At 37.7% G+C, this 26,272-nt stretch overlaps 2 protein-coding genes and 1 pseudogene across 4 annotated transcripts in view; 1 reads left to right on the forward strand and 2 right to left on the reverse strand.

Annotated features, from left to right (window-relative positions):
* Window positions 1-17,173, reverse strand: part of YME1L1 (YME1 like 1 ATPase) — a 52,713-nt gene extending 35,540 nt beyond the window's left edge. The window contains exons 1-3 of the mRNA XM_054592297.1: window positions 16,965-17,173; window positions 10,091-10,216; window positions 1,192-1,354 (exon numbers count right to left, since the gene is read on the reverse strand). Coding sequence (XP_054448272.1) covers window positions 1,192-1,354; window positions 10,091-10,216; window positions 16,965-16,997 — 322 coding nt within the window. The 5' untranslated portion in view covers window positions 16,998-17,173. The remainder of the gene's footprint in view (window positions 1-1,191; window positions 1,355-10,090; window positions 10,217-16,964) is intronic.
* Window positions 3,398-9,454, reverse strand: LOC129087363 (cdc42 effector protein 3-like; annotated as a pseudogene).
* Window positions 17,174-18,113: 940 nt separating the features above from the next.
* The window catches only part of MASTL (microtubule associated serine/threonine kinase like), a 29,379-nt gene continuing 21,220 nt past the window's right edge, over window positions 18,114-26,272 (forward strand). For all 3 annotated transcript variants that reach the window (XM_054590270.1, XM_054590277.1, XM_054590287.1), the window contains exons 1-2: window positions 18,114-18,299; window positions 21,231-21,368. In XM_054590270.1, the coding sequence (XP_054446245.1) occupies window positions 18,114-18,299; window positions 21,231-21,368 (324 nt within the window). The remainder of the gene's footprint in view (window positions 18,300-21,230; window positions 21,369-26,272) is intronic.

Consider the following 26,272-nt stretch of genomic DNA (forward strand, 5'->3'; position numbering starts at 1 on the left):
AGCAATTTAGAGAAATTCAATAAATACCATAGTCAGTCAGTGGCAGGATTGTGTTTGATCCTATTCTACCCCTTACTCTTAAGTACAAAGTCTCAGGGCATCTCTCAAGTACAAGGCAGTATTGCACAAAAAAGATTAGCAAATAGAAGCAGATTTTTCATCTAAGGCCCAAGTTAAAAAACTTTTAATTTTTTTTCACTCCTGAATTCTTTATCTTCCAGGTCTTATGTGAATTAAAGGCAAAAACAAACAAACAAATAAACAAACAAACAATTAGCAAATGAATTAAGTTTATACAAGGTACAGTTTCAAATCAAACCTTCAACAAAAAACTTTTCAAACTTGCTCGCTCTTTTGTTCCTGGGCGTTTTTTTATAACTTGCACCAATCTGAAAAGTCTGTTCTTCTGTCAAGATAGAACAAGTATTTTGACAAACCTCTAACATTCCTTAAGAATCATCCAAAAAGAAATTAATAAAGTTGACATCCCTTTCAACAAAATGTCCACTTATTACAATTCCAGATTGTTACAAGTCTCAAGAAAATATGTGGACATTCTATAAAAGGGACTGTGACTGTTCCTTCAATATATTCTCAGAGATCAGTAGTATGTTACCTGGAATCCAATATATCTAGTATGCTCTATTAGGAACAGAAAATGGATCCTAGTGGAAAAACTACTCATTTGGAGAAGTTAAATTTTTATTTGGTAAAATCTAAATAAAGCCTATAGTTTAAAGTAAGAAAATGATTAAAAAAAGTATCATATGTTACCTAGAATCCAATATATCTAGTATGCTCTATTAGGAACAGAAAATGGATCCTAGTGGAAAAACTACTCATTTGGAGAAGTTAAATTTTTATTTGGTAAAATCTAAATAAAGTCGATAGTTTAAAGTAAGAAAATGATAAAAAAAGTAATGCATCAATGTTAATTTCTCAGTTTTGACAAGTGTACCATGGTTATATAAGTAGTCAGCATTAGGGAAAGCCAGGTAAAATGTATATAGGAACTCTGTACTGCCTTTGCAATTTCTCTGCAAATCTAAAATTATTCCAATTAAAAAAATGAAAGGAAGGAAGGAAAGGAATTCAGCAAAGAACCTGGTACATGGTGAATGTTAATAAATGGTACCTACTATAATTATTAATAGTATTAAAAGTAATTAAAACAAAAAATATTTTACTTACCATATTTATTTTCAAAGAAGGACTGTGCAGAGACATAAGAGGTATGCCAACGGGAAGAAATGTTTCTGCCTTTATGAAGTCCAGGAAGTAGATGGTTTACCAACTGATCAATCTGTCCAATTTTTAATTCAGATAATCCAAGGTCCCTTAAGTTAAGCACAGGCTGTAAAACATTAAGTCAACCAAGTAAGCATTAATGTTATCAAGATATTTAATTTATAGGGTACTTTGCAGCTGAAACAATATGGATTTTAAAAATCTAACAAATGAATTGGTTTCTTTGTTCTTTTTTTTAAAAATAGATACAAATATCTATTTTTTTTAATTTTATTGACTTATTTTTAGAGAGGGGAAAGAAGGGAGAAGGAGAGAAACATCAATCTATGGTTGCCTCTCAAGTACCCTGTACTGGACACCTGGCCCGCAACCCAGGCAAGAGAACAGCCCTGACTGGGAATTGAACTGGTGACCCTTTGGTTCACAGGCAGCACTCAATACACTGAGCCACACCAGCCAGGACTATTCTCTTTTTAATATTTAAATTCGTGAAAATATTTTTATACTTCTAGTTTTCCTGAGGTCAGTAAATGGGAGATTTGACAAAGACTGAAAAAAACTGTATTTCCAATGGCATTATCACCAGTCTTTGGAGCTTTAAAGCACCCTCCAGTCTCTAATGTCTTTAAAAACCCATTTGACAAATAAAGGGTATGCTCTGCTACCACGGGATAGCCCACTGCTCTGGCCTCATTGCAAAGATCCTTCTTTGAACTGAGAGGTTCTGTGGTTGCCTATATCTAATGTCCAATAAGAGGGAAACTAAACAACGTAAAAGATGTGTGAAAACCATGAACTGCACTTACCTAAAACAGTAATATGTCTGTAATAAATAGTCAAAGGCATATAACAGTTGTAATTTGACTACAAACAGATAGGGATGAGTTATTTTATTGTCCACATGAGCTGACTGAGACACTAAAAACAGGTAACAATTACAAGCCCCAATAGCTAGAACTTCAAGTAAAGAGAGCAAAAATAAAGAACAAATAAAGCATCAACTTTTTATAATTTATGTAAAGTTAGATCCATGAGTTATATAGTACTAGACTGATGCCCAGGGGTTTGTCACTTAATTAGCTTTGTTAATAGGTGATTCATATTCTTAGAATCCATTTTCTCATTAGTAAAATAACCATGAAATATGTCCTGCCTGTTTCATGAGATAGTACAGATCAATGAAAGAGATCTTACTTTGTTCATCTACATATCCTCTCCTACATAATAAGATATTTAAAGGCATCATGACATAAAATTTTTCATTTTAGCATATTCTTTATTATGTTGGATGAAATACCTACATAATGCCAACTATGTTAGTGTATTAAAATACTCATATTTACAAAGAACAGTATGTGGGATAGCTCCCAGTTTCTGTGGAAGCATCATGAATAACCTGTGTCTTTATACTTTACAATCTATTATTGGTTACTGTGATAAGTATTACAGATAGAGGAAAAAAATATGAATACACTTTTCCAAATATACACATACAAAGCTTACTATGGAACTGCAATAGAAACAAATTAAATGACAGCATTTGATGTACTATCTACAAAATGCAAAGTCTGCAATAAAAAGTCAAAGGCATGTAAAAATATATTTTAACTTTAAAAATAACTTAGTTACAATTATACTTTGCTTGTGTCTTACCAACATGTAGATGACAGTCAAAATTTTACAGTATCAATAAAACATAAGGGATATATATATAAGCTACAATAAAATCCCCAAACTCATAAAATTGTTTAAATGTGAAAACAGAGAAAAGTTTTTACACTAAAGAATCTCATAATGGTGAGCCCAAACAATATAGTACAAAAAAGAGTCTAGAAAAAAGGATTAGGTGTTAAATTTTGAATTCCCTTGCTCAGAGAGTGCCGGAGCAGTATCAAGTTCCTCAATATAACTTGTGCAGCACTTTATAGGTAGTGCCCATCCTGGGCCTGCCAGATTTCTTTTGTGTCTACAAACAAAACATGTGAGCTGAACATCAGCCAGGCCTGGTGAAAATGGATTCTGACTGACTCACTTTCTCTTTCTCCAGGACAGATTTTTTTTCCTGTTTTTCTTTTTTTAACTTGTTTTTGCAAACAGGGCACAATAGGTAAAGAGGGGGAAAAAACTCTAGAAACATTATTTTAGAAAACCCATAAACAACTGCAAATATAACCAGTGAAGTTCTTCTCTTTGTGGCTGTGTTTTGTTGTTGTTGTTTTTGGTTGTCTGTTTTGTTTTTTGTTTGGATACCTTTACCCCAAAGGAATTGCTGAAAACATTCTGTTACTTATTTTTATTCATAACATTCAGCACCTCATCCAGAAATAAGGGCCCAAGATCAAGTTGCAGAGAGGAGGGAGCCCATCAGATCAGAGGACTCCTCTGATTTTACTCTTATCCTTGACAACCTTGCCCAGGGTGGGATGGTCAAACATGTCCTTAGCAGGGCAGCCAAGTTACCATTCTGAAAGGCTGGAGAAGTGGCTCTCCCTGCTCTGGATGTACTGCCATGCAGACCCACTGGAGCCCCACAAGACATCTCTCTGGTGGACTGTCCTATCCTCCAACAGGTTGCTTTTCTCCAGAGCCTTTTCCTCCATGACATGCTCACAAACTAAGCCTGGGCAACTTTGTTGGCCCAAAGGTCTCCTCTTTGGAATTAAATGTCACCAGTGACAATAAAAGCAACATGAGTGCTTGGGACTCTCCATGGTTAGGAGGGAGATGACATCTTTGAACACAGGAGAGGGTGTTTCTGTTAACACAGTTTGAGGTGCCGTTGGCCTGGAAGGACTCGATACGCCCAGGGAACAGATTCCAGCAAGCTTTCTCCCGGCTTCCAAGTAAAAAGCTCATAGTTCCCTTGAAGAAGAAAATATCTCCAAAGAGAACATCATTGGCCCTCTTTACCAATGTGAATGATGTAGCAAAAGTCTCCAAGGGCAAGACTGACCATATCATGAGACAAAACGTCCCTCAGTTTAAATTTTCCTTTTTAAAAAAAAGTCCTCACCAAGGATATGTTTATTAATTTGAGAGAGAGAGAAAAACATCAATATGAGAGAGAAACACTGATCAATTGCCTCCTCTATGTACCCCAACCAGGGATTGAATCTACAACCTTTAGGTGCACAGATGACACTCCAACCGAGTCACAGTGCTAAGGGCTAAATTTTTTTTCTTTCTTATTAGCAGTTTTCAGATTAACTGGGGTCTTGGCTGGCTTCTTGGAATTTGACCACATCTCTTTTGCAAAAGGGAAAAAGAGCCACTTCCTTCACAGAGATTATGTTTCCAACAATGCTTTTGATAAGAACTGTCACACCATTTTTCTGAAGTAGCTTCAGAAGTGACCGTGAAAAGAGACTGAGGTCGAAGAGTTTAGCTAAGCAGGGTTTTCTAAAAGTTTAGCTAAGCAGGGTTCTCTAAAGAGCCAGTTACAACATACAATCCCTTCCACAACATGGAGAAACCAGCAGCCCCCAAGGATCGCAGCTGCTGCCCTGCCGTGCTGCATGAAGAATCCCAGGGTGGACACAGTCCCTCCATGCTATGCACAGAGCCAGCCTCACAGCACTTTCCTGCCCAGGCAGCGTAAAGGTGCCGACAGCTGCTGCTCTCTAGGCTCGCCTGCCCCTCCAAAGGCAGCTGCCCTCCCCACTGAAGGGAAGGTGCAAGGCAAAATATTTTAAAGTGCCTTTTAAGCTGTTAAAAACTATACAATATAAAGCATATTATTATAATGGAAACAGAAGGACTACAATATACAAAAGTTATCTTTTAAAATGGGAGGCCCGAAAGTCTATTCATAATACAGACTTCAAAAGGAAAATGGAGACTTAATGAAGACATTAAATTATACCCTATTCATTGTCAGGTCCTGGGAACCATAAAGAAAAATATGGTACATATAAACATGGTAGCTACCATACACAGTAACTGCTATCATGGAGTTTTCAAAAGTGTTGAGAGAACACAGAGCACAAAGCAATTAACATCCTATATCAGAGGAGACTTCACGGAGGTAACATTTTCTTTGAAAAATGATGGGGTAGAAAGCCTTGGAGAAGAGGGCAAACAAAAAGTCATCAAAGGGCCTGGAATGTCAGAGATGTAGTAAAAATTTAGTGATGAAATGGACAAGAAAGATGGGATATGGCCAAATTGTGAAGAGGCTTATTTGAATTTAATTCTATAAATAATATGGTTAGTTTTGTTTTATAGGAAGAAAACAGAAGATAAAGACAATAAACTGGATGAGAGAAGGCTGATGGAACAAGAGAAAAATGGTTATGAGCCTGATTTAAGCTTAGTTTAAGAAGGATGGATATAACAAATCACACACGAAATACATCTGAAAAAAACCAGTAGAATATAGGAACTGTGAGGGTTCTGGAAAGATGTGCTGGTTATTGATTTGTTGTCTCTTTCCATTACATCATTTTTGATGGCTCCACCAGCAAGGATCTGGGCCCTTTAAATGTTTTTGCTTTGCTGACACGATGTTAAATTTTGTCAGTAGAGGGCACTGAAGAGACATTGTAGGGGGCAAGTTTTTGCTTTTTGGTTCCGGTGTGCTCAAGGCTATGGTCTGCACCATCCTATGGCTTGTTTCTCCAGCATGATTGGCTCCTGCCACCTATGCAGCTTCTTCTCCAAAGCCTGGCTCCTGCGATACAGTGGCCAGCAATACCCAGCAGCTTCTCCAGTAAGATATATCCCATGAACAGCCTTCCCTGGTACCTTATAGGTCAGATTTCCATCACGTTCAGCTTGCATCACACTGTAGTTAACTTCCTCTTTGCCATTCAGTGAGCCAAGGCCATGTCCTCTCCAACAAGGTCAAAACCTTGACCTGGGGTGGGGGGGGGGGTGCAGAACTCTTCCTGGGAAGCTCTACCTGAATCCTAGGAGCATTGGCTGCTCCATAAATGCGCTAGTCCTATAAATTTTAGAGTTTTCTTTACTTACTACTAGCCAATCCCTAGTTATTACAATCACCTATAAAAATAGGATTTTTAAAAATTGAACTAAAATACTGTATTTTTTATATTACACTTTTACTGTTCAAATGACTATGTGATTTCTTCTCCTGGTTGGACTTAGACTGATAAAGAGGGGCTAAAACCACTGTAAGATCAAATACAATGGAATATGAAGGAGCGGCTCAGTTTTGGACATCTTAATTTTGAAGTCCCTGGAGTCTATCCAGAGGGGCAATTTAGTAAGGCACTACCTAAATTACTCAAAAACTTTAGAGAGATGTTAGGGTTGGAGATATATTTGGGAGTTATCAGCATATACACATATATAGATGTTAAGTGAATATATGAAAATGGATTACACAACCTGGGGGACTGTGCATAATTAAAATTAGATGAAGGATAAATGCATAGTACACCCAATACTTAAGAGGTTGGCAATAAAAAAGGCTAGCAAAACAAAAAGAAAAAAAAAAGATCATTGATGAACTATCACTCAATGATCTTTTCTTTTTAATGATTTTATTTACTTTTAGAGAGGGGAGGGGAGGGAGAAAGAAAGGGAGAGAAACATCTATGTGTGGTTGCCTCATTTGGTTCTCAGGCAGGCAACTCAATCCACTGAGCTATCTCTCAATTCAAGAAAGTATTTTGGAAGTAGGACATGTTCAGCAAGGTCAAATGTTAAGAAAAGTTGAAAAAGATGTGCACTTTAAAAAAGGCCTGTATTTAACACTAAGAAAGTCAACACTGACTTTAGCAAAAATAGTTCTATAAAATGGTATAAGTGGTAACCAAACTATAACAGGATACAGTGTGAATCAAATATAACAAGTACAGTAGTACTCTTTATCCATAGTTTTGCTTTCCGTGGTTTCAATTATTGGCAGTTAATCACTGTCTGAAAATATTACATGGAAAATACCAGAAATAAACAATCCGTGAATTTAAAAGTGTGTGCTGTTCTGAGTAGCATGATGAAATTTTGTGCTATGTGCTGTCAGGCCTAGGGCCATCCATCATCACTTGTCCAACATCTCCATACTGAATACTCTCCCCGCCAGTTAGTCACTTACTAGGCCTCTTGGTTATCAGATCCAAGACTGCAGTTTTGGTTATCAGACCGATTGCCACCACATGTTCAAGTCACCCTTCTTTTACTTAACACACAATGGCCCCAAAGCACAAAAGTAGTAATGCTGGCGATTCAGATATGTCAAAGAGAAATCCGTAAAGTACTTGTTTTAAATGAAAAGCTGAAAGTTCTTGACTTGAGAAAAAAATTGTAAGCTGAGGTTGCTAAGATCTATGGTAAGAATGAATCTTCTACCTGGAATTGTAAAGGGAAAAAAATTCATTCCAGCTTTGTTGTCCTATCTCAAATTGAAAAGGTTACACCCACAGTGCATACGTGCTTAGGTAAGATGGAAAAGGCATTAAATTTGTCAGTGGAAGACGTGAGCATAAAACATGTCCCAACTGACGGGAATGTGTTGCACCAGAAAGCATTGAGCCTATAGAAAGACTTCAGCAGGATTCCTTGGAACAAGTGACCACAGTCAAATAACTTTATCACAACCTATTGTTATAATTGTTCAACTTTATAACAATAAATTATTTGTTGTTGTTAATCTCCTACTGTGCCTAATTTATAAATAAAACTATCACAGATATGTATGTATAGGAAAAACATAATATATATGTATATGGTTAGGCACTATCCACAATTTCACACATCCAACTGGGGACCTTGGAATGTATCCCCCACAGATAAGGTGAGATTAGTTTACAGTTAGAAATTCGGACTAGCCCTGACTAGTGTGGCTCAGTGGATTGCATGCCAGCCTGCAAACCATAAGGTCACTGGTTCGATTCCCAGTCAGGGCATATGCATGGGGCTATGGGCCAGGTCCCCAGTTGGGTGTGTGTGAGAGGCAACCGATCAATGTTTATCTCACACACTGATGTTTCTCCCCTCCTTTTCCCCTCTATCTAGAAATAAGTAAATAAATAAAATCTCTTAAAAAAAGAAAGAAATTCATACTACTTTTTCAGGAAGTCTGAAAGCAAAGAAAAAAGAAATTAGCAGCCTGAAGAAAGTTAAAAGTTAAAATTTTTTTGCTTGTGTTATGGTATGGATATTTGGATGAGCAAGACTTGATGAATGCAAACTCACCGCATAGCAAAAGTGGGAGCGCAGAGATGAGGTAGGATGCTTAAGGATGAAAATGTTTGTGAAGCAATTACAAGCACTCATGAAAGATAAACAATAGGACTAACAAAGGTGTCATTAGATGGGAAGAACACCAATTCTGTATTTGAGACCTTTGGTCTTAACACTGGCTTCTAGAGTTTAGTTACTTTTCAAGCCCCCAAAATATACTTCACTACTGACCTAGCAATTTCACTTGATGAAAGAGTCCAAGATTTAGCTACACAATGGTAAAATCAACAAAAAATTGAAAACAATATCCAACAATGGGACATCATATAATGAAGGTTTTATAAAGTCACGTAACGATTTGGAAAATGTATGGCATAACAAGTTCCTAAGACTATTAAATGAAGAAAGGAGAATCTAAATCAGCACTGTTGTATGAGCCAATTATAAAATATAAAAGTATAAGAGGAAAAAAGAGACATGAAATATAAAGACAAAATGTTAACATCATCTCTGAGGAATAGTTTCACAAGTCAATTTCCTTTCTTCCATGTACATATTTCCAAAATTTCTAAAATGAACATAACTTTGTTGCATGTAGCAATTTTGATAATTTTAGGAAAGCTCTCTTGTATAATTTGGGGAAAGATGTCAGGGCAGTAGAAAAATGGATGCCTACAGAAAGAGGCAATAGGAATTGGGTAAACAGTATAAAAGGAAAGCATAAAGATGAAAAGACAAATTTTCATCAAATTAAAATTTTATCTTATGCCCTGGCTGGTGTGGCTGAGTGGATTGAGTGCTGGCCTGCAGACTGAAAATTGGCTGTTTTGATTCCCAGTCAGGGAACATGCCTGGGTTGCAGGCCAGGTCCCCAGTTAGGGGTGTGCAAGAGACAACCAATCTGTTTCTTTCCCTTTTTCCTTCCTTTCCCCTCTAAATAAATAAATAAATACATACATACATACAATCTTTTAAAAAAATTTTTATCTTAAGACTGACCCAACAACCACTCCCCCAAAAGTAAACTTTCTTCAACTTTTCCTCTACTGCCTTTTGCCATACTCCCTGCTATCAGAACTAAAAATATAAGCTATTTACTGGTTAAAGAGGTTTTGGGAAACTTGCCTACAGACTATAATGTTTCCTATTTTTAAAAAAAAAATGTATTCTGAGCTATAAGCAACTATCTTACTAATGAATCTTGTAAATGCAATGGTTCCCAGGGTGTGAATTCCCTATATCCCACCCTGATCAGACAATACTGATTCACAGCGTCTACATTTCACTTGCAAGTACTTATATTCTAGTTGTTCAATTACACTGAAAGCTCCTATAAGGCAGCAGGTGATAACTTTTTACTATTCTAGGCTCACTGAGATTTGGCAGGCAAATGTGGTCAGTAACTATGGGTTCACTGCTACTGTTGGAGCAAAACAAAAGAAAACTTGAATGGTATTACACAAGTAGTAACCTGGAAGTGAATATCAAATTTACTGCCACATTAATTTTGTTAATAAATTAAGTGTTAAAGAATAAAACAATAACTTTCCTATCTGTACAATAAAGCCAGAATTAGACATCCTTAACAATAAAAAAGTTTAAGCTGATAACAGAAATCACATTACAAAAGCTCAAACATGTTTACAACATACTAAATCAAAATGCTTTCTCATACAACCAGAGTAAAACCTATTACCTCATTGCTGGAAGCCTCATGCTCAGGAACCACATCTCGATGCTGGTTTTGAGAAAGTGACACACTGACAGATGTGCTTTTTGGTGAATGGAAGGCATTGATGAGATGACTCAGAGGAACTGTAACCTAGAAAATGATGAAAGTTGATACTAAGTAGTATGTACCACCACAAAATGAAATTTTTCAAAGACATTTTAAAAAGTAAGCATATGTCCAGATTTTGGTACTTCTCAACCATCACTGCTCTCCCTACATGTGCTCTAGTAAAACCAAAGTCAGAGCCATCACTCCTCTGTTCAAAATCTTCCAATTGCTTCTCTTCTCACTTAAAAGCCAAAGTCATAAAGACAAAGCCATCCATGGGTGTTTATTATCTTTTATCCACTACTATGCTCCCTTTCATTTTCCAACTCCACTGGACTCCTTACTGTTCCTGGAAAACACCTGGCAGGTCCTTACCTCAAGGTCTTTGGACTCTTTATTTCCTCCTGTCCATTTGTCACCTAACTTGCTCTCATAAACCCTTGAGTTCTTAACTCAAAAGGAATTCATCTATCTTAAGTGTCCTACCCTCCCGCACTGATTTTCACTGTTAAAAGTTTTCAGAGAGCTCAATCTTCAGGCCAGCCCACCTTCCCTCCCAGACGCTAGAGCTAACAGTTTCCATTTTCTAATCACTAGATCTTCGATCAGCCTAGCCCTGATGCTATCTAGAAACCCCACCCCAAGTGACTTTATTAGCATAAATCCAGGAGTGATCCCAAAAGGACTCCTTAAGAATGTCTCTCCCATCATGAAATTCCAAAGTCTTAGAAACTCTGTGCCAAGAACTGGGAATAAAGATTAAATATTTATTTTTTATTATACCACACTCTCCAACTAAAATATAAGTTCCATGTGACAAGGGCTTTTTTCCTTATATTACTTTATTTTTCTTTATTTCATTTATATAATTACTTACTATAAAATGTTTTACATAATACATCTTACATATTATATATTTTATTTTTCTCTATTTTATTCAATACTGTAGCTCAGTGCAGCAGCAATGCACAAAGTAGATGTTAAGTAAACATTTTTTGAGTAAACAAATAGGTTCTCCCTATTTGCCAGGTTTTATACTCTGTGCTTTACTTATATTATCATATAAATCTCATTTAAGAGCTATAAACATGTTACTATTATACTTCCTATTTAATTAAGACAGAAAGAATTTAGATAGACTCAGTGGCATGTTCAAAGTTACACAGCTACTAAGTATAGGAGCAAGAATTCTAACCCAGATAATCTGACTCCAGATTCCAAGTAATGACTTTCCATTCTCTAGTTATTGAAATAAAAATAAATTTATGATATGCTGTTAAATGAAAGGAAAAAAAGCTGTAAAAACTACCTGTAATGTCTTCTCATAAGTATGCATATACCTATTTGTGTAGAGATGAAAAAGTATAGAAGAGTTTATCATAAAAGGTGATCTTGGGTAATGAGATTATGGGTGATCTTTTATTATTTATGTTTTTCTTTTCGGCATTCTTGGCAATGAGCTGTATTATTTTTAAAGCCAGAGAAAAATGATAAGCTCTTTTAAAACTACAGGAGTAAGATTATGTTAAGATACATATTTCCTGCTCATTTCTTTGAAAACTTTAGTTATATCTATACTCATTCAAAAAAAGCTTTAAATTGCTGAGAGAATGATCTCTTCTCTCTTACTTTTGGTGTGTTAAATGATCTTTCCTTTAATGATTTTTTTTTAATCCTCATATAAGGACCTTTTTCGCTGCTTTCAGACAGAGAGGAAGGGAAGGAGGGAAGTAAGGAGAGAGAGGGAGTCAGATGTGGGGAGAAAGACAGGGAGAAAGGGAGAGAAAGAGAGAAAGGAAGACAGACACACACACACATCACTGTGAGAAAGATCAATCAGTTGCTTCTCGCACGTGTTCTCACCTGCAATCAAACCCGCAACTTAGGTATGTTCCCCAACCAGGAATCGAACCCACAACCTTTCAAAACACAGGACAACACTCCAACCAACCAAAACACACCAACCAGGTCTCTTTAATGATTTTTCATTTTTTCAATTATAGTCAACATATAATGTTATATTAGTTTCAGGTACACAACATGGTGATTAGACATTTATTTAACTTAGGAAATAATCACCCTCATAAATCTATTACCCATCTGACATCATACATAATTATTACAATACTATCGGCTCTACTCTTTAAGCTGTATTTTACATTGCTATGAGTGCTTTGTAACTACCAATTTGTACTTCTTAATCCCTTCTCGTTTTTCTTTCTACCTAACCACCTCCCATTTGGCCACCATCATATATTCTATCTATAAGCTTATTTCTGTTGTTTATTCATTTGTTTTAATTTTAGATTCCATATATAAGTAAAATCATATGATATTTGTCTTTCTCTGACTTACTTCATTCAGCACAATACCTTCTAGGTACATCCAGTTGTTGCAGATGGCAGGATTCTATTCTTTTGTCATATTTCATTGTATATTTCATTTTATATATGAAAAGTCATATATCATTGTATATACGTATATTTCATTGTATATATGGCTGAGTCATATTTCTGAGTCATATCCCATTGTATATATGGAATATATATACACCATATATATCCATTCATCTATCAATGAACACTTAACTGGCTTCTATGTCTTGGCTACTTTAAATAATTCTGCAATGAACATAAGGATGCATATCTTCGTATGTCTTTTTGAATTCTTGTTTTGACTTTCTTTAGATAAATATGCAGAAGTCAAACTGCCAGACCCTTTGTCTCTCATTATAGCCTTTGTTTTAAAGTCTATTTTGTTTTTATTGTTTCTGTTTTCGTAAAATATCTTTTTCCATCCCTCTCCTTTCCGTGTGTGTGTCCCTTGATCTGAAGTAAGTCTCTTGTAGACAGCGTATGTAAGGATCTTGTTTTCTTACCTATCCAGCCACTTAATGTCTTTTGATTGGGGCATTTAGTCCACTTATATTTAAAGTAATTGTTAGTACATTTGTAGTTATTGACATTTTATTGTTCATTTTCTTTATCCTTTTTTCTTCTCAAGAAATCCCTTTAACATTTCTTAAAATACTGGCTTGGGGGTTATAACTCCTTTAACTTTTTCTCATCTGGGAAGCTCTTTATCCTTCTATTCTAAATGATTGCTGGGTAGAGTGATCTTGGTTGTAGGTCCTTGCTTTTCATCACTTTGAATATTTCATGCCAATCTCTCCTGGCCTACAAAGTTTTTGTTGACAAATCAGCTGACAGTCTTATGGTAGCTCCCTTTTAAGTAACCAACAGCTTTTCCCTTGCTGCTTTAAGATTTCCTCTTTGTCTTTAACCATTGGCATTTTAACTACAATGTGTCTTGGTTTGGACCTCTTTGGGTTAATCTTGTCTGAGATTCTCTGTGCTTCCTGGACTTAAATGTCTATTTCCTTCACCAGGTTAGGGAATTTTCAGTTATTATTTCTTCAAATAAGTGTCAATTCCTCTCTCTCTCTCCTCTCTCTCTCTCTCTCTTCTCCTTCTGGTAGCCCTAAGATGCAAATGTTGGTATGCTTGATGTTGTCCCATACGCTCCTCAAACTATCCTCTTTTTGCTGTTCTAACTGAGTATGTTCTACTACCTTATCTTCCAAATTGCTGTTTCGATACCCTGCTTCATCTAAGCTACTATTGATTTCCTCTAACATACTCTTCATTTCAGTTATTGTAGTCTTCCTGTCTAACTTGATCTCTTTTATGGGGTTTTTTTTCCAGCTTTCATTTATTTATTCAGAAAGTGATTCAAGTATAAAATGAAAGCATTTTTAGCATTTAAAATGTTAAATGGAAATAAAGATTTCCAAACATTTGGAAATCTTTAAATCTTTATTTCCTGCAGTTTTGTTTATTACAATTTTCATAACCCAGCAGAGATTCTAGCTGAAGTTTTTCAAGCATTGAAAACTTCATGATAGTTTTGGCCATGGTTGGATACCTCTGGTTAGTTCTTTTTCTGGAGTTTCGTTCTTTCCTTTCTTTTGAGATATGTTTCTTTGTCTCCACATTTTAGCTGCCTCCTTGTGTTTGTTTCCATATATTAGGCAGAGCTGCTATGTTTCCCGTTGGTGGTAGAGTGGCCTTAACTAGTAGGTGTTCTGTGGGCCATGATGGCACAATCTCTTGGTCCCCTGAGCTGGGTGTTCCAGGTGTGTCTTCCTGTCATAGTTGAGCCTTGATTGTTGCTGACACATTAATGAGAAATATTACCCTTAGGGTAACTGGCTGTGAGGGCCACTGGCTGTGATGACTGCCCACAACTACAGTGGAGGAGCTTTTGAGCAGGGGCTGACACTACAAAGCAGGATTCACTTTAGCAGGGCTCTGGTGGAAGTGGTTAATTGGTGGTCTGAAGCTGTCCAGAGTGAGTGCTGGCTGTGGGAGCTCCCAGCAGGTGTAAGCCAAGATCAGCCACTGCATGTGCTATGCCCAGAGCCACCCAGAATGAGCTACAGAGTGCTCTGCAGATGGCTGCTACTTGTGCAGGATTTGGAGGTGCCCAGGAAAGGCCACCAAGCTGGGAACCAAGGCTGGCTGCCACTAGTGCCAGGCCTATGATCACTTAGTGAGAGGTACAGGGTATATCAGGTCAGATGCTGCTTGTTTGGGGTTTGTGAACCTTGAGAGATTTTAGGAAAGATAGAGCATGAGCTAAGGCAGGCCATTTGTAACACAAAAGCCACTGGAAATGGCGTGGGTGGGCCCGGGTCTCCGGGAATAACCAGGGTAAGGTGAACAGAGTTAGCCAGGCTAATGGAGTCTCAGATACGGCACCCTTCTGCCATCTGGGATCAAAAGCAGGGGGTGCTCAGCAAAGGAATAATGGCTTCTGACAACACTTCTATCTGTAAGAAAGCTGACCCTCCAGAGTTCACCCTAAAGCTAGGGAATTTAATTCCTCCTATATGCCCCTGGTGCCTTTTAAGCTGCTGCACCAGTGCCCCACCGTCATGTACCACTAACGTTCCATCTGGCTGATGATAAATTCTCCCAAAATAGGGTCTTCTGGAAGTAAACATCTTGAAGTTCAGTTTCAAAAGGCTTAATACTGTATTCTACAGGTCAAGTCAAACTTCTTTTTTAAACAACTGGTAGGGCTCCTTCAGGCATTGTCTTCCTGGTAAATAACATATTCATGCATGCAGCTAAATCAAACCATAAACACTACTTCCCATCGCCCCTCATAGCCAATCCTCATGAAATTCTATTTTCTCCAAAATAAATCTCATCCCCTTCTTTCCAAAACCATTTCCACTTTAGTTGTGCATTATCCCTCTCCTGGATTACTGCAGTAGCATGTTCACTCCTAATCTTTCACATTGTCTCTACAGCCATAAGCCAGAGTGTTTTAAAAATATAAACCTGATAATGTGACTCCCTGCTTAAAAGTATTCAATTGTTCCCAACATAATTAAAATAAAACCCCAAGCCCCTTATTATACCCCTGTATGGCCTGCTTCAGGGCTTCTCCCCAACCGCATTTCAGTTATTGTGCCCCTTAATCACCACACTCTAGCCACACTGGTCTTATTTTTGTTCCTCTAATCCACTAAGCTCTTTCCTATCTCAGGACTTCCAGATAACCTTCCGACCCTCTGGGACACCTGTTCACTTCCATTATCCTTCACCTGACTAACTCCTACTCATCTTTTACTTCATATCAGCATCAAGATTTTGTGTTTGCCTTCTTTACCTAGCACATTACTGATACCCATTAAGTAATCACTTCTATATTCTATTATCTGGAAAAACAAACAAACAACAACAACAAAAACCACAAAGGTTTATAGATTATACAAAGGAACCTAAATATATGTTTAAAGTGAGAAACCAAAGAGCATCCAAAAATTTTTAAATCTGAATGTTTTCAACCTGGCCAGGGTAGCTCACTTGGTTAGAGACTCTTCCTGATATGCAGATTTGATCCTTGGTCAGGGCAAGAATCAACCAATGAATGCATAAATAAGTGGAATGATTAACAGATTTCTCTCTCGCCTCTCTCTAAAATCAATCGATAATTTTTTTTTTTTTAAATCTGAATGCTTTCCAAAACCCATTTGCAAAACTATAAGAATTCTCAAGGAAAAAAATCTATCAAAATGTTACCATCTAAAAAGATTTTTAAGGGAACCAAGAACAAAACAGTGTTATAAGTGATTAGTCTTAAGAAGACAACTGAAAACTCTTGGAATCATTCTTCTCTGCCCCATCTTTTGCTTTAAGAAAACATGGGGAGAAAGCACAATCAAAATTTTAACTGCAAGCAATCAATAACTTGAAAATACTTACTTATTTGTCATTTCTGGTCAAAAAAAGGAAAGCCTTCGTGGCAGATTACTGAAATGCTTACATCACGTATTGGTTAAAATCCACTTAAAGGGAAAGAAAGGATAGGGGACCGAAGGCGGAAAGATAGAAAGACTATTACTTGCTTCCTTTACACTTACGGCAATGATCTTCCCCGACCCAACCTCCACCCCTGGAAGTCGGGCACTGAACAATGCCTGATAAATTCTCTAGCAAATATTCCACGCAATCAACCTGACAAGCCTAGGTCTCCATCAGGCTCTGCTTCACCGTCACGCCTCTGTCTCACCGTCAGTGAGCCCATTACTTTCAGCGCTGCCCCTGATCCTTTCTCCCCGCTAGAATTCGTGTCGGTCTATTGGTTTCCCTCCAAGGACCCCTTACGCGAAACCCCTTCCAAGAAAAGTAAATGGCAAACAGCCTTGGGCCGTGGGGAGAAAAGGGAGGTTGGGGGGGTGGGGTGGGGGGAGAAATACGGACTGGATGCCGGGACTCACCTGGGGCTGCACAGTGCTCGAAAGGGAAAACATCTCCTCCGGGACCTCAGCGACCTGACCCGCCTGCTGAAACTGCCCTTCCCGTCCAGGCAGGGAGGCGCTGAGCCCTTTATTGCCTTCCTTTTTCTCCCTCCCCTTTCCCGCAATCTTCCTAGAAATAGAAAATGGCCTCCCCTTTCTATAGCTGCTGCAGGGACAATCTGCCCCGGAAAGCAAAGCTCTAAAGCAACAGTACTTCCGGGGCAGGGGAGCGCCTCCAGCCCCTGCTGGTACCAGCGCTCAACCTTTTCCAGCGGCTTTCCTGCCTGCGGTGCTGCCCTCCAAAGTCGTTGATGTTCACATTGAATAGTGCACTTCCTGACCCCCAAAGATTTCTGCCTGTGTTTTTCCTTTTTTTACACCCCGGGCATCCACCCTATTAAACCTTTTCACAGCTTCCTTATGCAATGTATTGTTACGACTGGAACAGAATAAGCTGTAAGGTCTTTTGTTACAAGTTAGTGTTCTTTATCTTCCTCACAATAAGTAGAAAATTCTTACTCTTGAGCCTGATCTGTTTCAATCAGGCATATTACAGCCTGTTAAAATGTCAGATTACAGGGGCACCACCACTTCCTGCTCTTCCAGTTTCGCCACAACTACGATTTCACTAACCACCATTTTCCTGAACAAATCCAACCGGTTTATATTTAGTCGGAGGGCAGAGGGTGGGTAGGAGAAAGTCATGAAGAAGTTAAAAAAAAAAAATGCGGGAGGAAGGGTCCCAACAGTCTCCTTTGAAGGTCGGGTGTAAACTCTTCAAATCCTCTGATTCAGATTCCGGTCCCCGGTGTCCCCCTTTTTTTTTCCCCTTGGTTAGCGGGACCGCCTACCCACCCCCCCCGCCCCATTACAAATAAAGTGGGTAGTAGTCACTGCCCTCGAAGAGTGTGTGGTTGGTTGGAGAATTTCCCAGAGTCCCCACCCTCACGCCCATTGGGCCCTTCGGGGCAGCGCTGCTTCGAGATCAGGGAGCGCGGCGACGGGGTGACGTCACTGCCTGCGGGAGGGGTGGGCGGAGCCTTACTTTGAACCTAGTTGGCGGGAGTTGCGGCTGGGAAAGGGGTATAGGTGGCTGCTGCTTGAGGGTTCAATCTTGGCTCGCCTGCAATGGAGCCCACCGCGGGGAGCGAAAAGGAGAGTGGACCAGGCGCGGCTGCAGGGAAATGTGTGAGTAGGATCTCAGTGCCAAGACCTCCCTCCATTGAGGAATTCACCATAGTGAAGCCGATTAGCCGTGGCGCCTTCGGGAAGGTGTATCTGGGACAGAAAGGCGGCAAATTGTATGCGGTGAAGGTAAGAAGTCAAGGACTAAAGCAAGGGAAGAAGGCCAGCCCTTCGTCCCTTCTTTTTGTCCCGTGAATTGGTCAGACCCCAGGGCTGCTGGAGCAACTAGACTGGGTGGCCTGACTTGCTGACGCCTGCATAGCCCTGCAAGCTGACTTCTCACTTTGGGAGATACTTCAGCGAGGGCAAGTCGGTTGTTTCTCCTCTGCCACGCCCTTCTCTTCACACTGCGAGTGCTATAGAGACACCAGAACACACCAGAACACACCAGAACTTTTGAATCCTTTATATTGATTTGGCCTTTATGAGGATTAAGTTTGAAACTTTAAATTTGAACGTTATTTTCCGAATTATGTTTTAATTCCATCAATTTGATGTGGATTAATTTCTGACATATAAATCAAAGGATCTTATTAAGCAACCTCATTTTTCTTCTTCAAACATTCCATTATAAATCTAGAGTGTGTTTTTATTTAAAGACTAAACTGAAATATGTCCTAAATCAGCCTTTTATCCTTGCAGCAATATATAGTATTCCAAAATCATTCAAGAGCTTTCAATGTATTTGAAGCTGTTCTGGCCATTCTTGGTTATCCACTCTCTCATAGTTTCATATTACTCACAGTTCAGCAATTAGTGAAAGTGATGAAGGGAAAAGCCAGCAGTCTGAATAGTGGGAGACTTCAGCTGTCTGTTGGACATTGTTATGTAAATGGTAGCAGGCACCTCCATGTTGTACTTACCTAACCTAGACCAGTCACCTCCATCTAACTGCCTAAACTCTGAGCCTTCTGCATTCCCTTTCCATTTAATACTACCACCATCATCTTTGTCATAACCTGAGTCATTTAACTTTCCTCTCCTTCATCTGTGTATCCTATCTTCTTAACAAGTCTTGCCAAGTCTGTCTCATTTTTTTTTATTTTATTTATTTTCAGACAGAGGGGAAGGGAGGGAGGAAGAGGGAAACATCAAAGTGTGGTTGCCTCTTGAGCGCCCCCAACTGGGTACCTGGCCTGCAACCCAGGCATGTGCTCTGACTGGGAATCAAACTGGTGACCCTTTGGTTCGCAGGTAGGCACTCAATCCCCTGAGCGACACCAGTCAGGGCTCTCTCTATTCTAATCACTCCTTCCATTTCATTCCCAAGTCTGCCCAAGTGTAGCTCTTCATTTTATCTTCCTCCTCTAATTCATTCATTCTTCCTTCCTTCCTTCCTTCTTAGAAGTACAATTTGGTTTTTTAGTAAATTAAAGATTGGGTAATCACCACCACAATCCAATTTTAAAACATTTCTATCACCCCAAAAAGATCTCTTCTTCCCATCTGCAATGCCTCCCCCGCTTTTACACCTCTGGTCCCAGGTAACCACCAATGTACTTTCTATAGGTTTGTCTTTTCTGGACCCTGTACATAAATAGAATCATACAATATATTGTCTTTGGTCTTTGTTCACTTGACATGATGTTTTGGAGGTTCATCAGGCCTTAATTTCAATGCCTAGTCTACTGGAATAGCCCCCTAACCGGAATCACTATTTCATTTTTTCATCCATTCCTTAAGCTATGACATACAAGCTGAAGTCCAAACTCCTTAGAAAAGCATTCATAAAAAGAGGGAGGGAAGAAGAGAGGGAGGGAGGGAGAACATTCATGCTTCATTCTGACTCTAAACTTGAGAGAGAGAGAGAGAGAACATTCATGCTTCATTCTGACTAAACCTTCCTGTATCTTCCACATATCTTGTGTTCTAGCCACTCCAGACAATTGACTAGGCTCTGAATTCTGCATATTGCCCTTCTGAGCTTGTGTTTATGCTCCTTAAGTGCTTTTCTTCTACCCTTCTCTGCTCTTCTCCGCCTGTGTTATTTATGTATATTAAGGTTTATCTTAGCTCACCTTGAAACCTTCCCTGACCTTTCAGACCCATCCCATTGAAATTAACTCTTCCTTGCTTCATATGTTCCCAAAATGTTTTGCTTTTCCTTCTACTCTGCTTACTAATCAGTCATTAGCTGTTGAAATGAAAACACCAAATCATTTTTTAGTATTTCTTTTGAGCATCTCCTTTGTTTCTAAGATCTGGGCTACAGTGAACAAAACAAACCTGCCTTCAGAGAGTTTCCGATCTAATGGAATGATAGGTGAAATCATGTTATAAACTGGCTTTGTCAGTGGCTCTCAGTTTCCTTATGGAAAGGGAATAAGGCTGGGATTTACAGTGTATTCATGATTTTATTAAATACTATAATGAATCTTTGGAAAAATATGCCTTTTTCTCCTTGAGATAGTCCTGAGACTTGATCTCAAAGTTATTGACTATTCAGTTAGGGCTCTGCCTTTAATAGTTTTGATTCTGTACCAATTACCTTGAAACTTGAAAAGAGTAGTCAGTTATTTTCTATGAGACAGCACTTGACACTGTTTCAATAGTTCTAACCATTCTTAAAATTTTATTTTCTAGGCAAACTTTCTCTTTATGATTCCATTTCCATCCATCAATGAATCAGAATTTATACATACACACACACGTATATACATATGTGTGTATTTCTCTGTGTCTAGGTTCCCGGTTATCTGCAAGCCATTAGGGATGTTACTATCTTTTGACTTTGTTTTAAGAAGAGCAGAACAGAATCTTTTTTCCCTACTAATATACAGGGCAGTCAGGAAGCATTTGTTTTACTTCTTTTTCCTCCTCAAAAGGGATGTGATACTTTTGACACTTGATATCAAGATAAGCAATTCTCTTTAAAAAGTTCGGTTTTTATTTTTTCCATGTTAGTTGTTTTTCTAGCAGTTTCCTGATTGCAACATGAAATCCAAATGATATCTCTGTGTTGTCTTCCTCTGGTTGTTTCATGATGGTAATTTCAACCCTGAGAATAATTTGTAATAAAAAAGTAAAACTGAATGTCTCTTGTCATGTTACCTACTGTAGGTTGTCAAAAAAGCAGATATGATCAACAAAAACATGACTCATCAGGTACAAGCTGAGAGGGATGCACTGGCCCTAAGCAAAAGTCCTTTCATTGTCCATTTGTACTATTCACTGCAGTCAGCGAACAATATCTACTTGGTGAGTAAACGATCTTACTTTTCTGTCTTCAATCAGCAGTCACTGAACCCAGTGACTTAAGAGTCCAGTCTCTGGCCTCAAAGTACTTGGATTTAAATTCCAGCTCTTGCACTTACTAGCTTTAGGATCTTGGCCAGTTATATTACCTGTTCTGTTAGTCAGTCTTCTCCGAAGAAAAAGAACTAATAGTGCATATGTGTGTGTTTGTAGTGGGGGATTTATTTTAAGGAATTGCCCTTAGTGATTATACAGGCTAGCCAGTCTGAAATCTGCACTGCAGGCTGGCAGGCTGTAAATCCAGGAAAAAGTTGACATAGTAGCACCAATCCCAAAGCAATGTAGAGGCATAATTCTCTCTTCTTTCTGAGGTGGGGGGTGGCAGTTGCAGGTGAGAGACAACACTTCAGTCTCTTTTTTTTTCTTAAGGCCTTTAGCTAGTAGGATGAGGCCCAACCACGTTATTGAGGGTAATCACCTTTTACTCAAAGTCTGAAGATTTAAATGTTTATCTCATCTACAAAAATACCTTCATAGCAACATTTAGATTGGTATTTCACCAAATAATCTGAGTACCATGGTTTAGCCAAGTACATATAAAATTAGTTACAGTAATGTGTCGCTCATTTTGGTCAAGAGCAGCCCATGTATAGCATAGTGGTCCCATAAAATTTTAATAGAGCTGAGAAATTCCTATTTTTAGTGACGTCTTTACATTGTAGTGCAATGGATTACTCACGTGTTTGTGGTGATTCTGGTGTAAACAAACCTGCTACACTGCCAGTCATATAGAAGTGTAGCTCACATAATGTACAGTACATGATACTTGATGAGTGACTATATTACTGATTTATGTACTTACTATACTATACTTTTTTATCATTATTTCATTACTTTTACAATGTACTTTCTATTTACAGGGAAAAAAAAAAGCTTGTTGTAAAACAGTATGCCTTGATACTCTAGCAGTACTCTCATACATCTTGAGTGTAATGCCTCTCTTGGTCATGTCATTTTCTCTTCTGTATTCAATCTCATGTTGTTTTGTACAGGCTTGTAGCAATAGGCAATACAATATAACCCAGGTGTGTAGTGGGCTGTACCACTGGGTATGTGTAAGCGCACTCTGCGATGTTTGCGCAATGACAATGCATAGAGACATTTCTCAGAATGTATTCCCCTCATTAAATGACACATGTCTACGAAATGAGATAATAATAGTATCTACCTCAAAGGTTATGAACTTTTCGTAGGTTAATGTAAAGCACAAAGAACAGTGGGGCACATAGTGCTAAAATACTTGGTAAGAACAAAAATATGTAAAGTTTAGTGTATAATAAGAAAGATATTAAGAAGGAGTAGATTTTGGGTATATGTAGTTTGAGAGGTGCTTGCTCTTCATTTAAAGCAGCAGCTTGCACTCTATTAATTCTAATGAGGAATTGGAGGGGAGCAGTGAGGAAGAAGTAAGGATAGCACATGCTTTGACTACAAATGCTAGAGGGTCTTCTGACTTCAGAGACGGTCTGTGGATTAAATGTTTGGTAACTCAGGTAGCTTCTGTTTAGTATATACAAGTAGTTTTCTGTGAATGAATTGGACTTTAGAATGTCAGGTTTTAAACCTGGGAAATATGTTTATCAACAGAAGGATCGTTCTTTTCACAATTCGATTGTTCTTAAGAGTGCAAGCCCTTTATCCTTGATATGCTAAAGCTTTCTTGCAACTCAGTGGAACATATTTGTGCCACACTTCAACTTTTTGCTATACCTAAAACTTGAGATTAACAGAACTCTAATATTGAAGAACATGATATACAGCTTCAAGTTATAGACCTGAGCATTAGAATAGGTTATAAAATAGTCTGTTCTAAAACTCCGTTAGTACCTAAAGGTTAAATACATTTCTAATCTTTTAGTAAATCTGTGAGTATACTTAGACTGATGTTAAATATTACAAATGACAGTTGCTTAATGAATGTATAAAATATGATCATATTATAAATAGTATTCTACCTGTTTTTTCCATTTCGTGGTGACCTCATCCTTAATGAGTACATAAAATTACACAGATTTATTTATGAATTCTGTAATTTCCTTTAACTGGTTGGGTTTCGTTTTTGTTTTTGTTACTCACTATTCTAAACCACAGTCCAATGAACACCTTAGCATGCATTGCAATACCTGTTTGTGATGACCTCCTCTGTGGGAGATAAGACTGGGTAATGTTCGGGGGAAAGATACTGGAGTAAAGGTGCAACTTTGTATTGAAATTCACCCTCAGAGGAAGACCCCTAGGTTCTGAGAAGGCATGAGATGGGGGTCTACTTTTTAAGGATATTCACTTTTTGAGTGGGTTGAAAAAATACATGGTAGTAGTGAGGTGAAAACCAAAGAATAAGAATATTTTACTTTCCATCTTTTAAGCCAGTGGTTGGCAAGCTATGGGCCAAATCTGACCTGCTGTTTCTTTATAGCCTGTGAGCTAAGAATACATCTTCTGTTTTTTAAAATGTTGGGGAAGAATCTAAAGAAGAAGAAGAATTTGTGATACATGAAATTTATATAAAATTTGAATTTCAGTCAATAAGTAAAGTTTTATTGGAACACAAACAACCCTTCCTTTTGTTTACATATTGTTTATTCTCATGTAGCAACAGACCAGATATCCGTCAAAGCCTAAAAATATATACTATCTGGCTCTTTACAGAAAAGGAAGGGAATATCATATGTCATTTCCAAAGAAGGTAGGAAGCTACTTGATCCTTTAATTCTTATTGGGGCTCTGTCATACCTTTGACACGGCCTGTGTCCTATGCAGTGTGTGTGCCTTTCCCAGTGCCATGACTGGCAGCATCAACCCAGACTTAGCCCTATGGCAGCCAGGGGTTTCCACAACCCTAGTCTAAGAGTCGTGGTTGAAGGGCAGGATTTTTGGTGGATTTTTTTTCAATGCTGTGTCCTAAAATTGGTGAAATAAGTAAATAGCGATAATGTTTTTTTATTTTCTATTCCTGGAATTGAATAGAGGACCATAGCTGGTCTACTGACTTCATCACTGGTTTAGATCATTGATACTCAAAGTGTCATCCACAGACAAGCAATGTCACCGTCATGCAGGAGCTTAATAGAAATGCAGAATCTCAAGTCCCACTCCAAATCTGTTGAATCAGAATCTGAATTTCAACAAGATCCCAGACACATTAAAGTGTGAGAAGCAATGGTTTAGAGAAAAACGAAAGATTTTTCAGAAATGGGAAGCTACTTTGAGGAAAAAAAGATAAGGTATGACTGAACTTAGCCACAATAATAAAAAAATAATTGACTACTGTATGCCAGGTACTATGCTAGGAACAAGAACATAAAATGAAAACATTTATTATGGAAACATTTAAACATACACAGAAGTCAAAAGATTAACATGATAAACTAGATCAACCTTTCACGTAGTGGCTTTGATTCCTTTGAGTCATTACCAGGGCTCATTATTTTATTAAGGCTTGAAAACGATGGTTTGTACACTTTAATTATTGCTTCAGCTCTTAATAGCTGCAATTCTTTTATAAAGAACTTTCTCTTGTCATCCAGTTCTATAGTCTGAAATTTGCAGGGTATTATTTTGCATACAGATATTTTTCTTTCATTGCTAATTTTCAGAAGAGCTACTTCCAGATGTTTATAGTGTTACTTTTAGTTTTTATTAAGTATCTTTATGAATTCGTGAAATTTTATAGATTTATAATACATAGGTTTTATGTGTTTTTAATCCACTCTGATCATATTCAAATTGTACCATCTTTGGTTAGCGACAACCCCTTCGGTTAATCTGCCTTTTTATACTGTCCTAGTATCCTGATAGCTTGCTTTCTTTGTGGCATGACAGGATACCTACGGCTCATTTTGTAAATGTCCTGTACTAGACCTAGGCAAGGAAGTCTAGCTACTTTTATTGTGAAATAGTGTTTAGAGACCACAATCTAGGTGATAGTGAATAGTACCGTTCATTGCCACTAGGTGATCAGCCCCTATAGGCCTTTTCAGTGAACAGACAAGAGAACACATATTTTTATAAAAAGAGAAAAATGTCATGAATGCATGAATATTTTCAATTCAATAGAAGATTATAGTTTTTGCTTAACATTTTGAAAAATATATAAACTATAAAAATGTTTGGGAAAAATATGTATATTTTTTACACTGAGAATCTGAGATCCTAATAAAATTAACATAATTACCTATTTGCTTTATTTAACATACAATATATGTGTATCTAATATTTTCAAAATAACAATACCAATATTGTTTTACTAACACTAAAACAACTGGATTCATTTTAGGATTTCTTTGCAGGTTTGTTTTTTTTTGTCCTTGGAATATGCTTTCAAATTCTTTTTCCTTAAGTCACTTGAAATGATTCTCTGTGTGGGTATAAAACTTGATGTAGAGGTAGGTTCATTTGTTCCCCTTTCATATAAGAGCTTTCTACTTAAAAGGAGGAATCCTTAAACTAGAAAAAAACTGATATATTTTTATAATCATAGAATGGTGCAAGACACTAAGTACAACATAAAACTTACCATATTTTACTGTGTATAATGTGCTCCTGTATATAATGTGCACCCACATTTTTGGCCCAAACTTTCAGGAAAAAGTCTTTCATTTTTATTTTTTAATTCAGTTTTTTATTTATATATAAAGCCGATTCTAATATTGCAGGGTATTATTTTGCATACAGATATTGTTATTGCTTTCTAGAGTTAAACTTTTAACCCATAAAATAAATAAAAGAATTTAAAACAATTATGTAGATACTACCCATGTATAATTGTGCATCCTTATTTTTCCCTCAAAAACTTGGGCAAAAAAATTGTGCATTTTACATGGCAAAATACAGTACTTAAATTTTAA

This window comes from Pteronotus mesoamericanus, unplaced genomic scaffold (assembly GCF_021234165.1).
Source record: "Pteronotus mesoamericanus isolate MK-2021 breed Mesoamerican mustached bat unplaced genomic scaffold, CSHL_Meso_final contig_130, whole genome shotgun sequence".
NCBI lineage: Eukaryota > Metazoa > Chordata > Mammalia > Chiroptera > Mormoopidae > Pteronotus > Pteronotus mesoamericanus.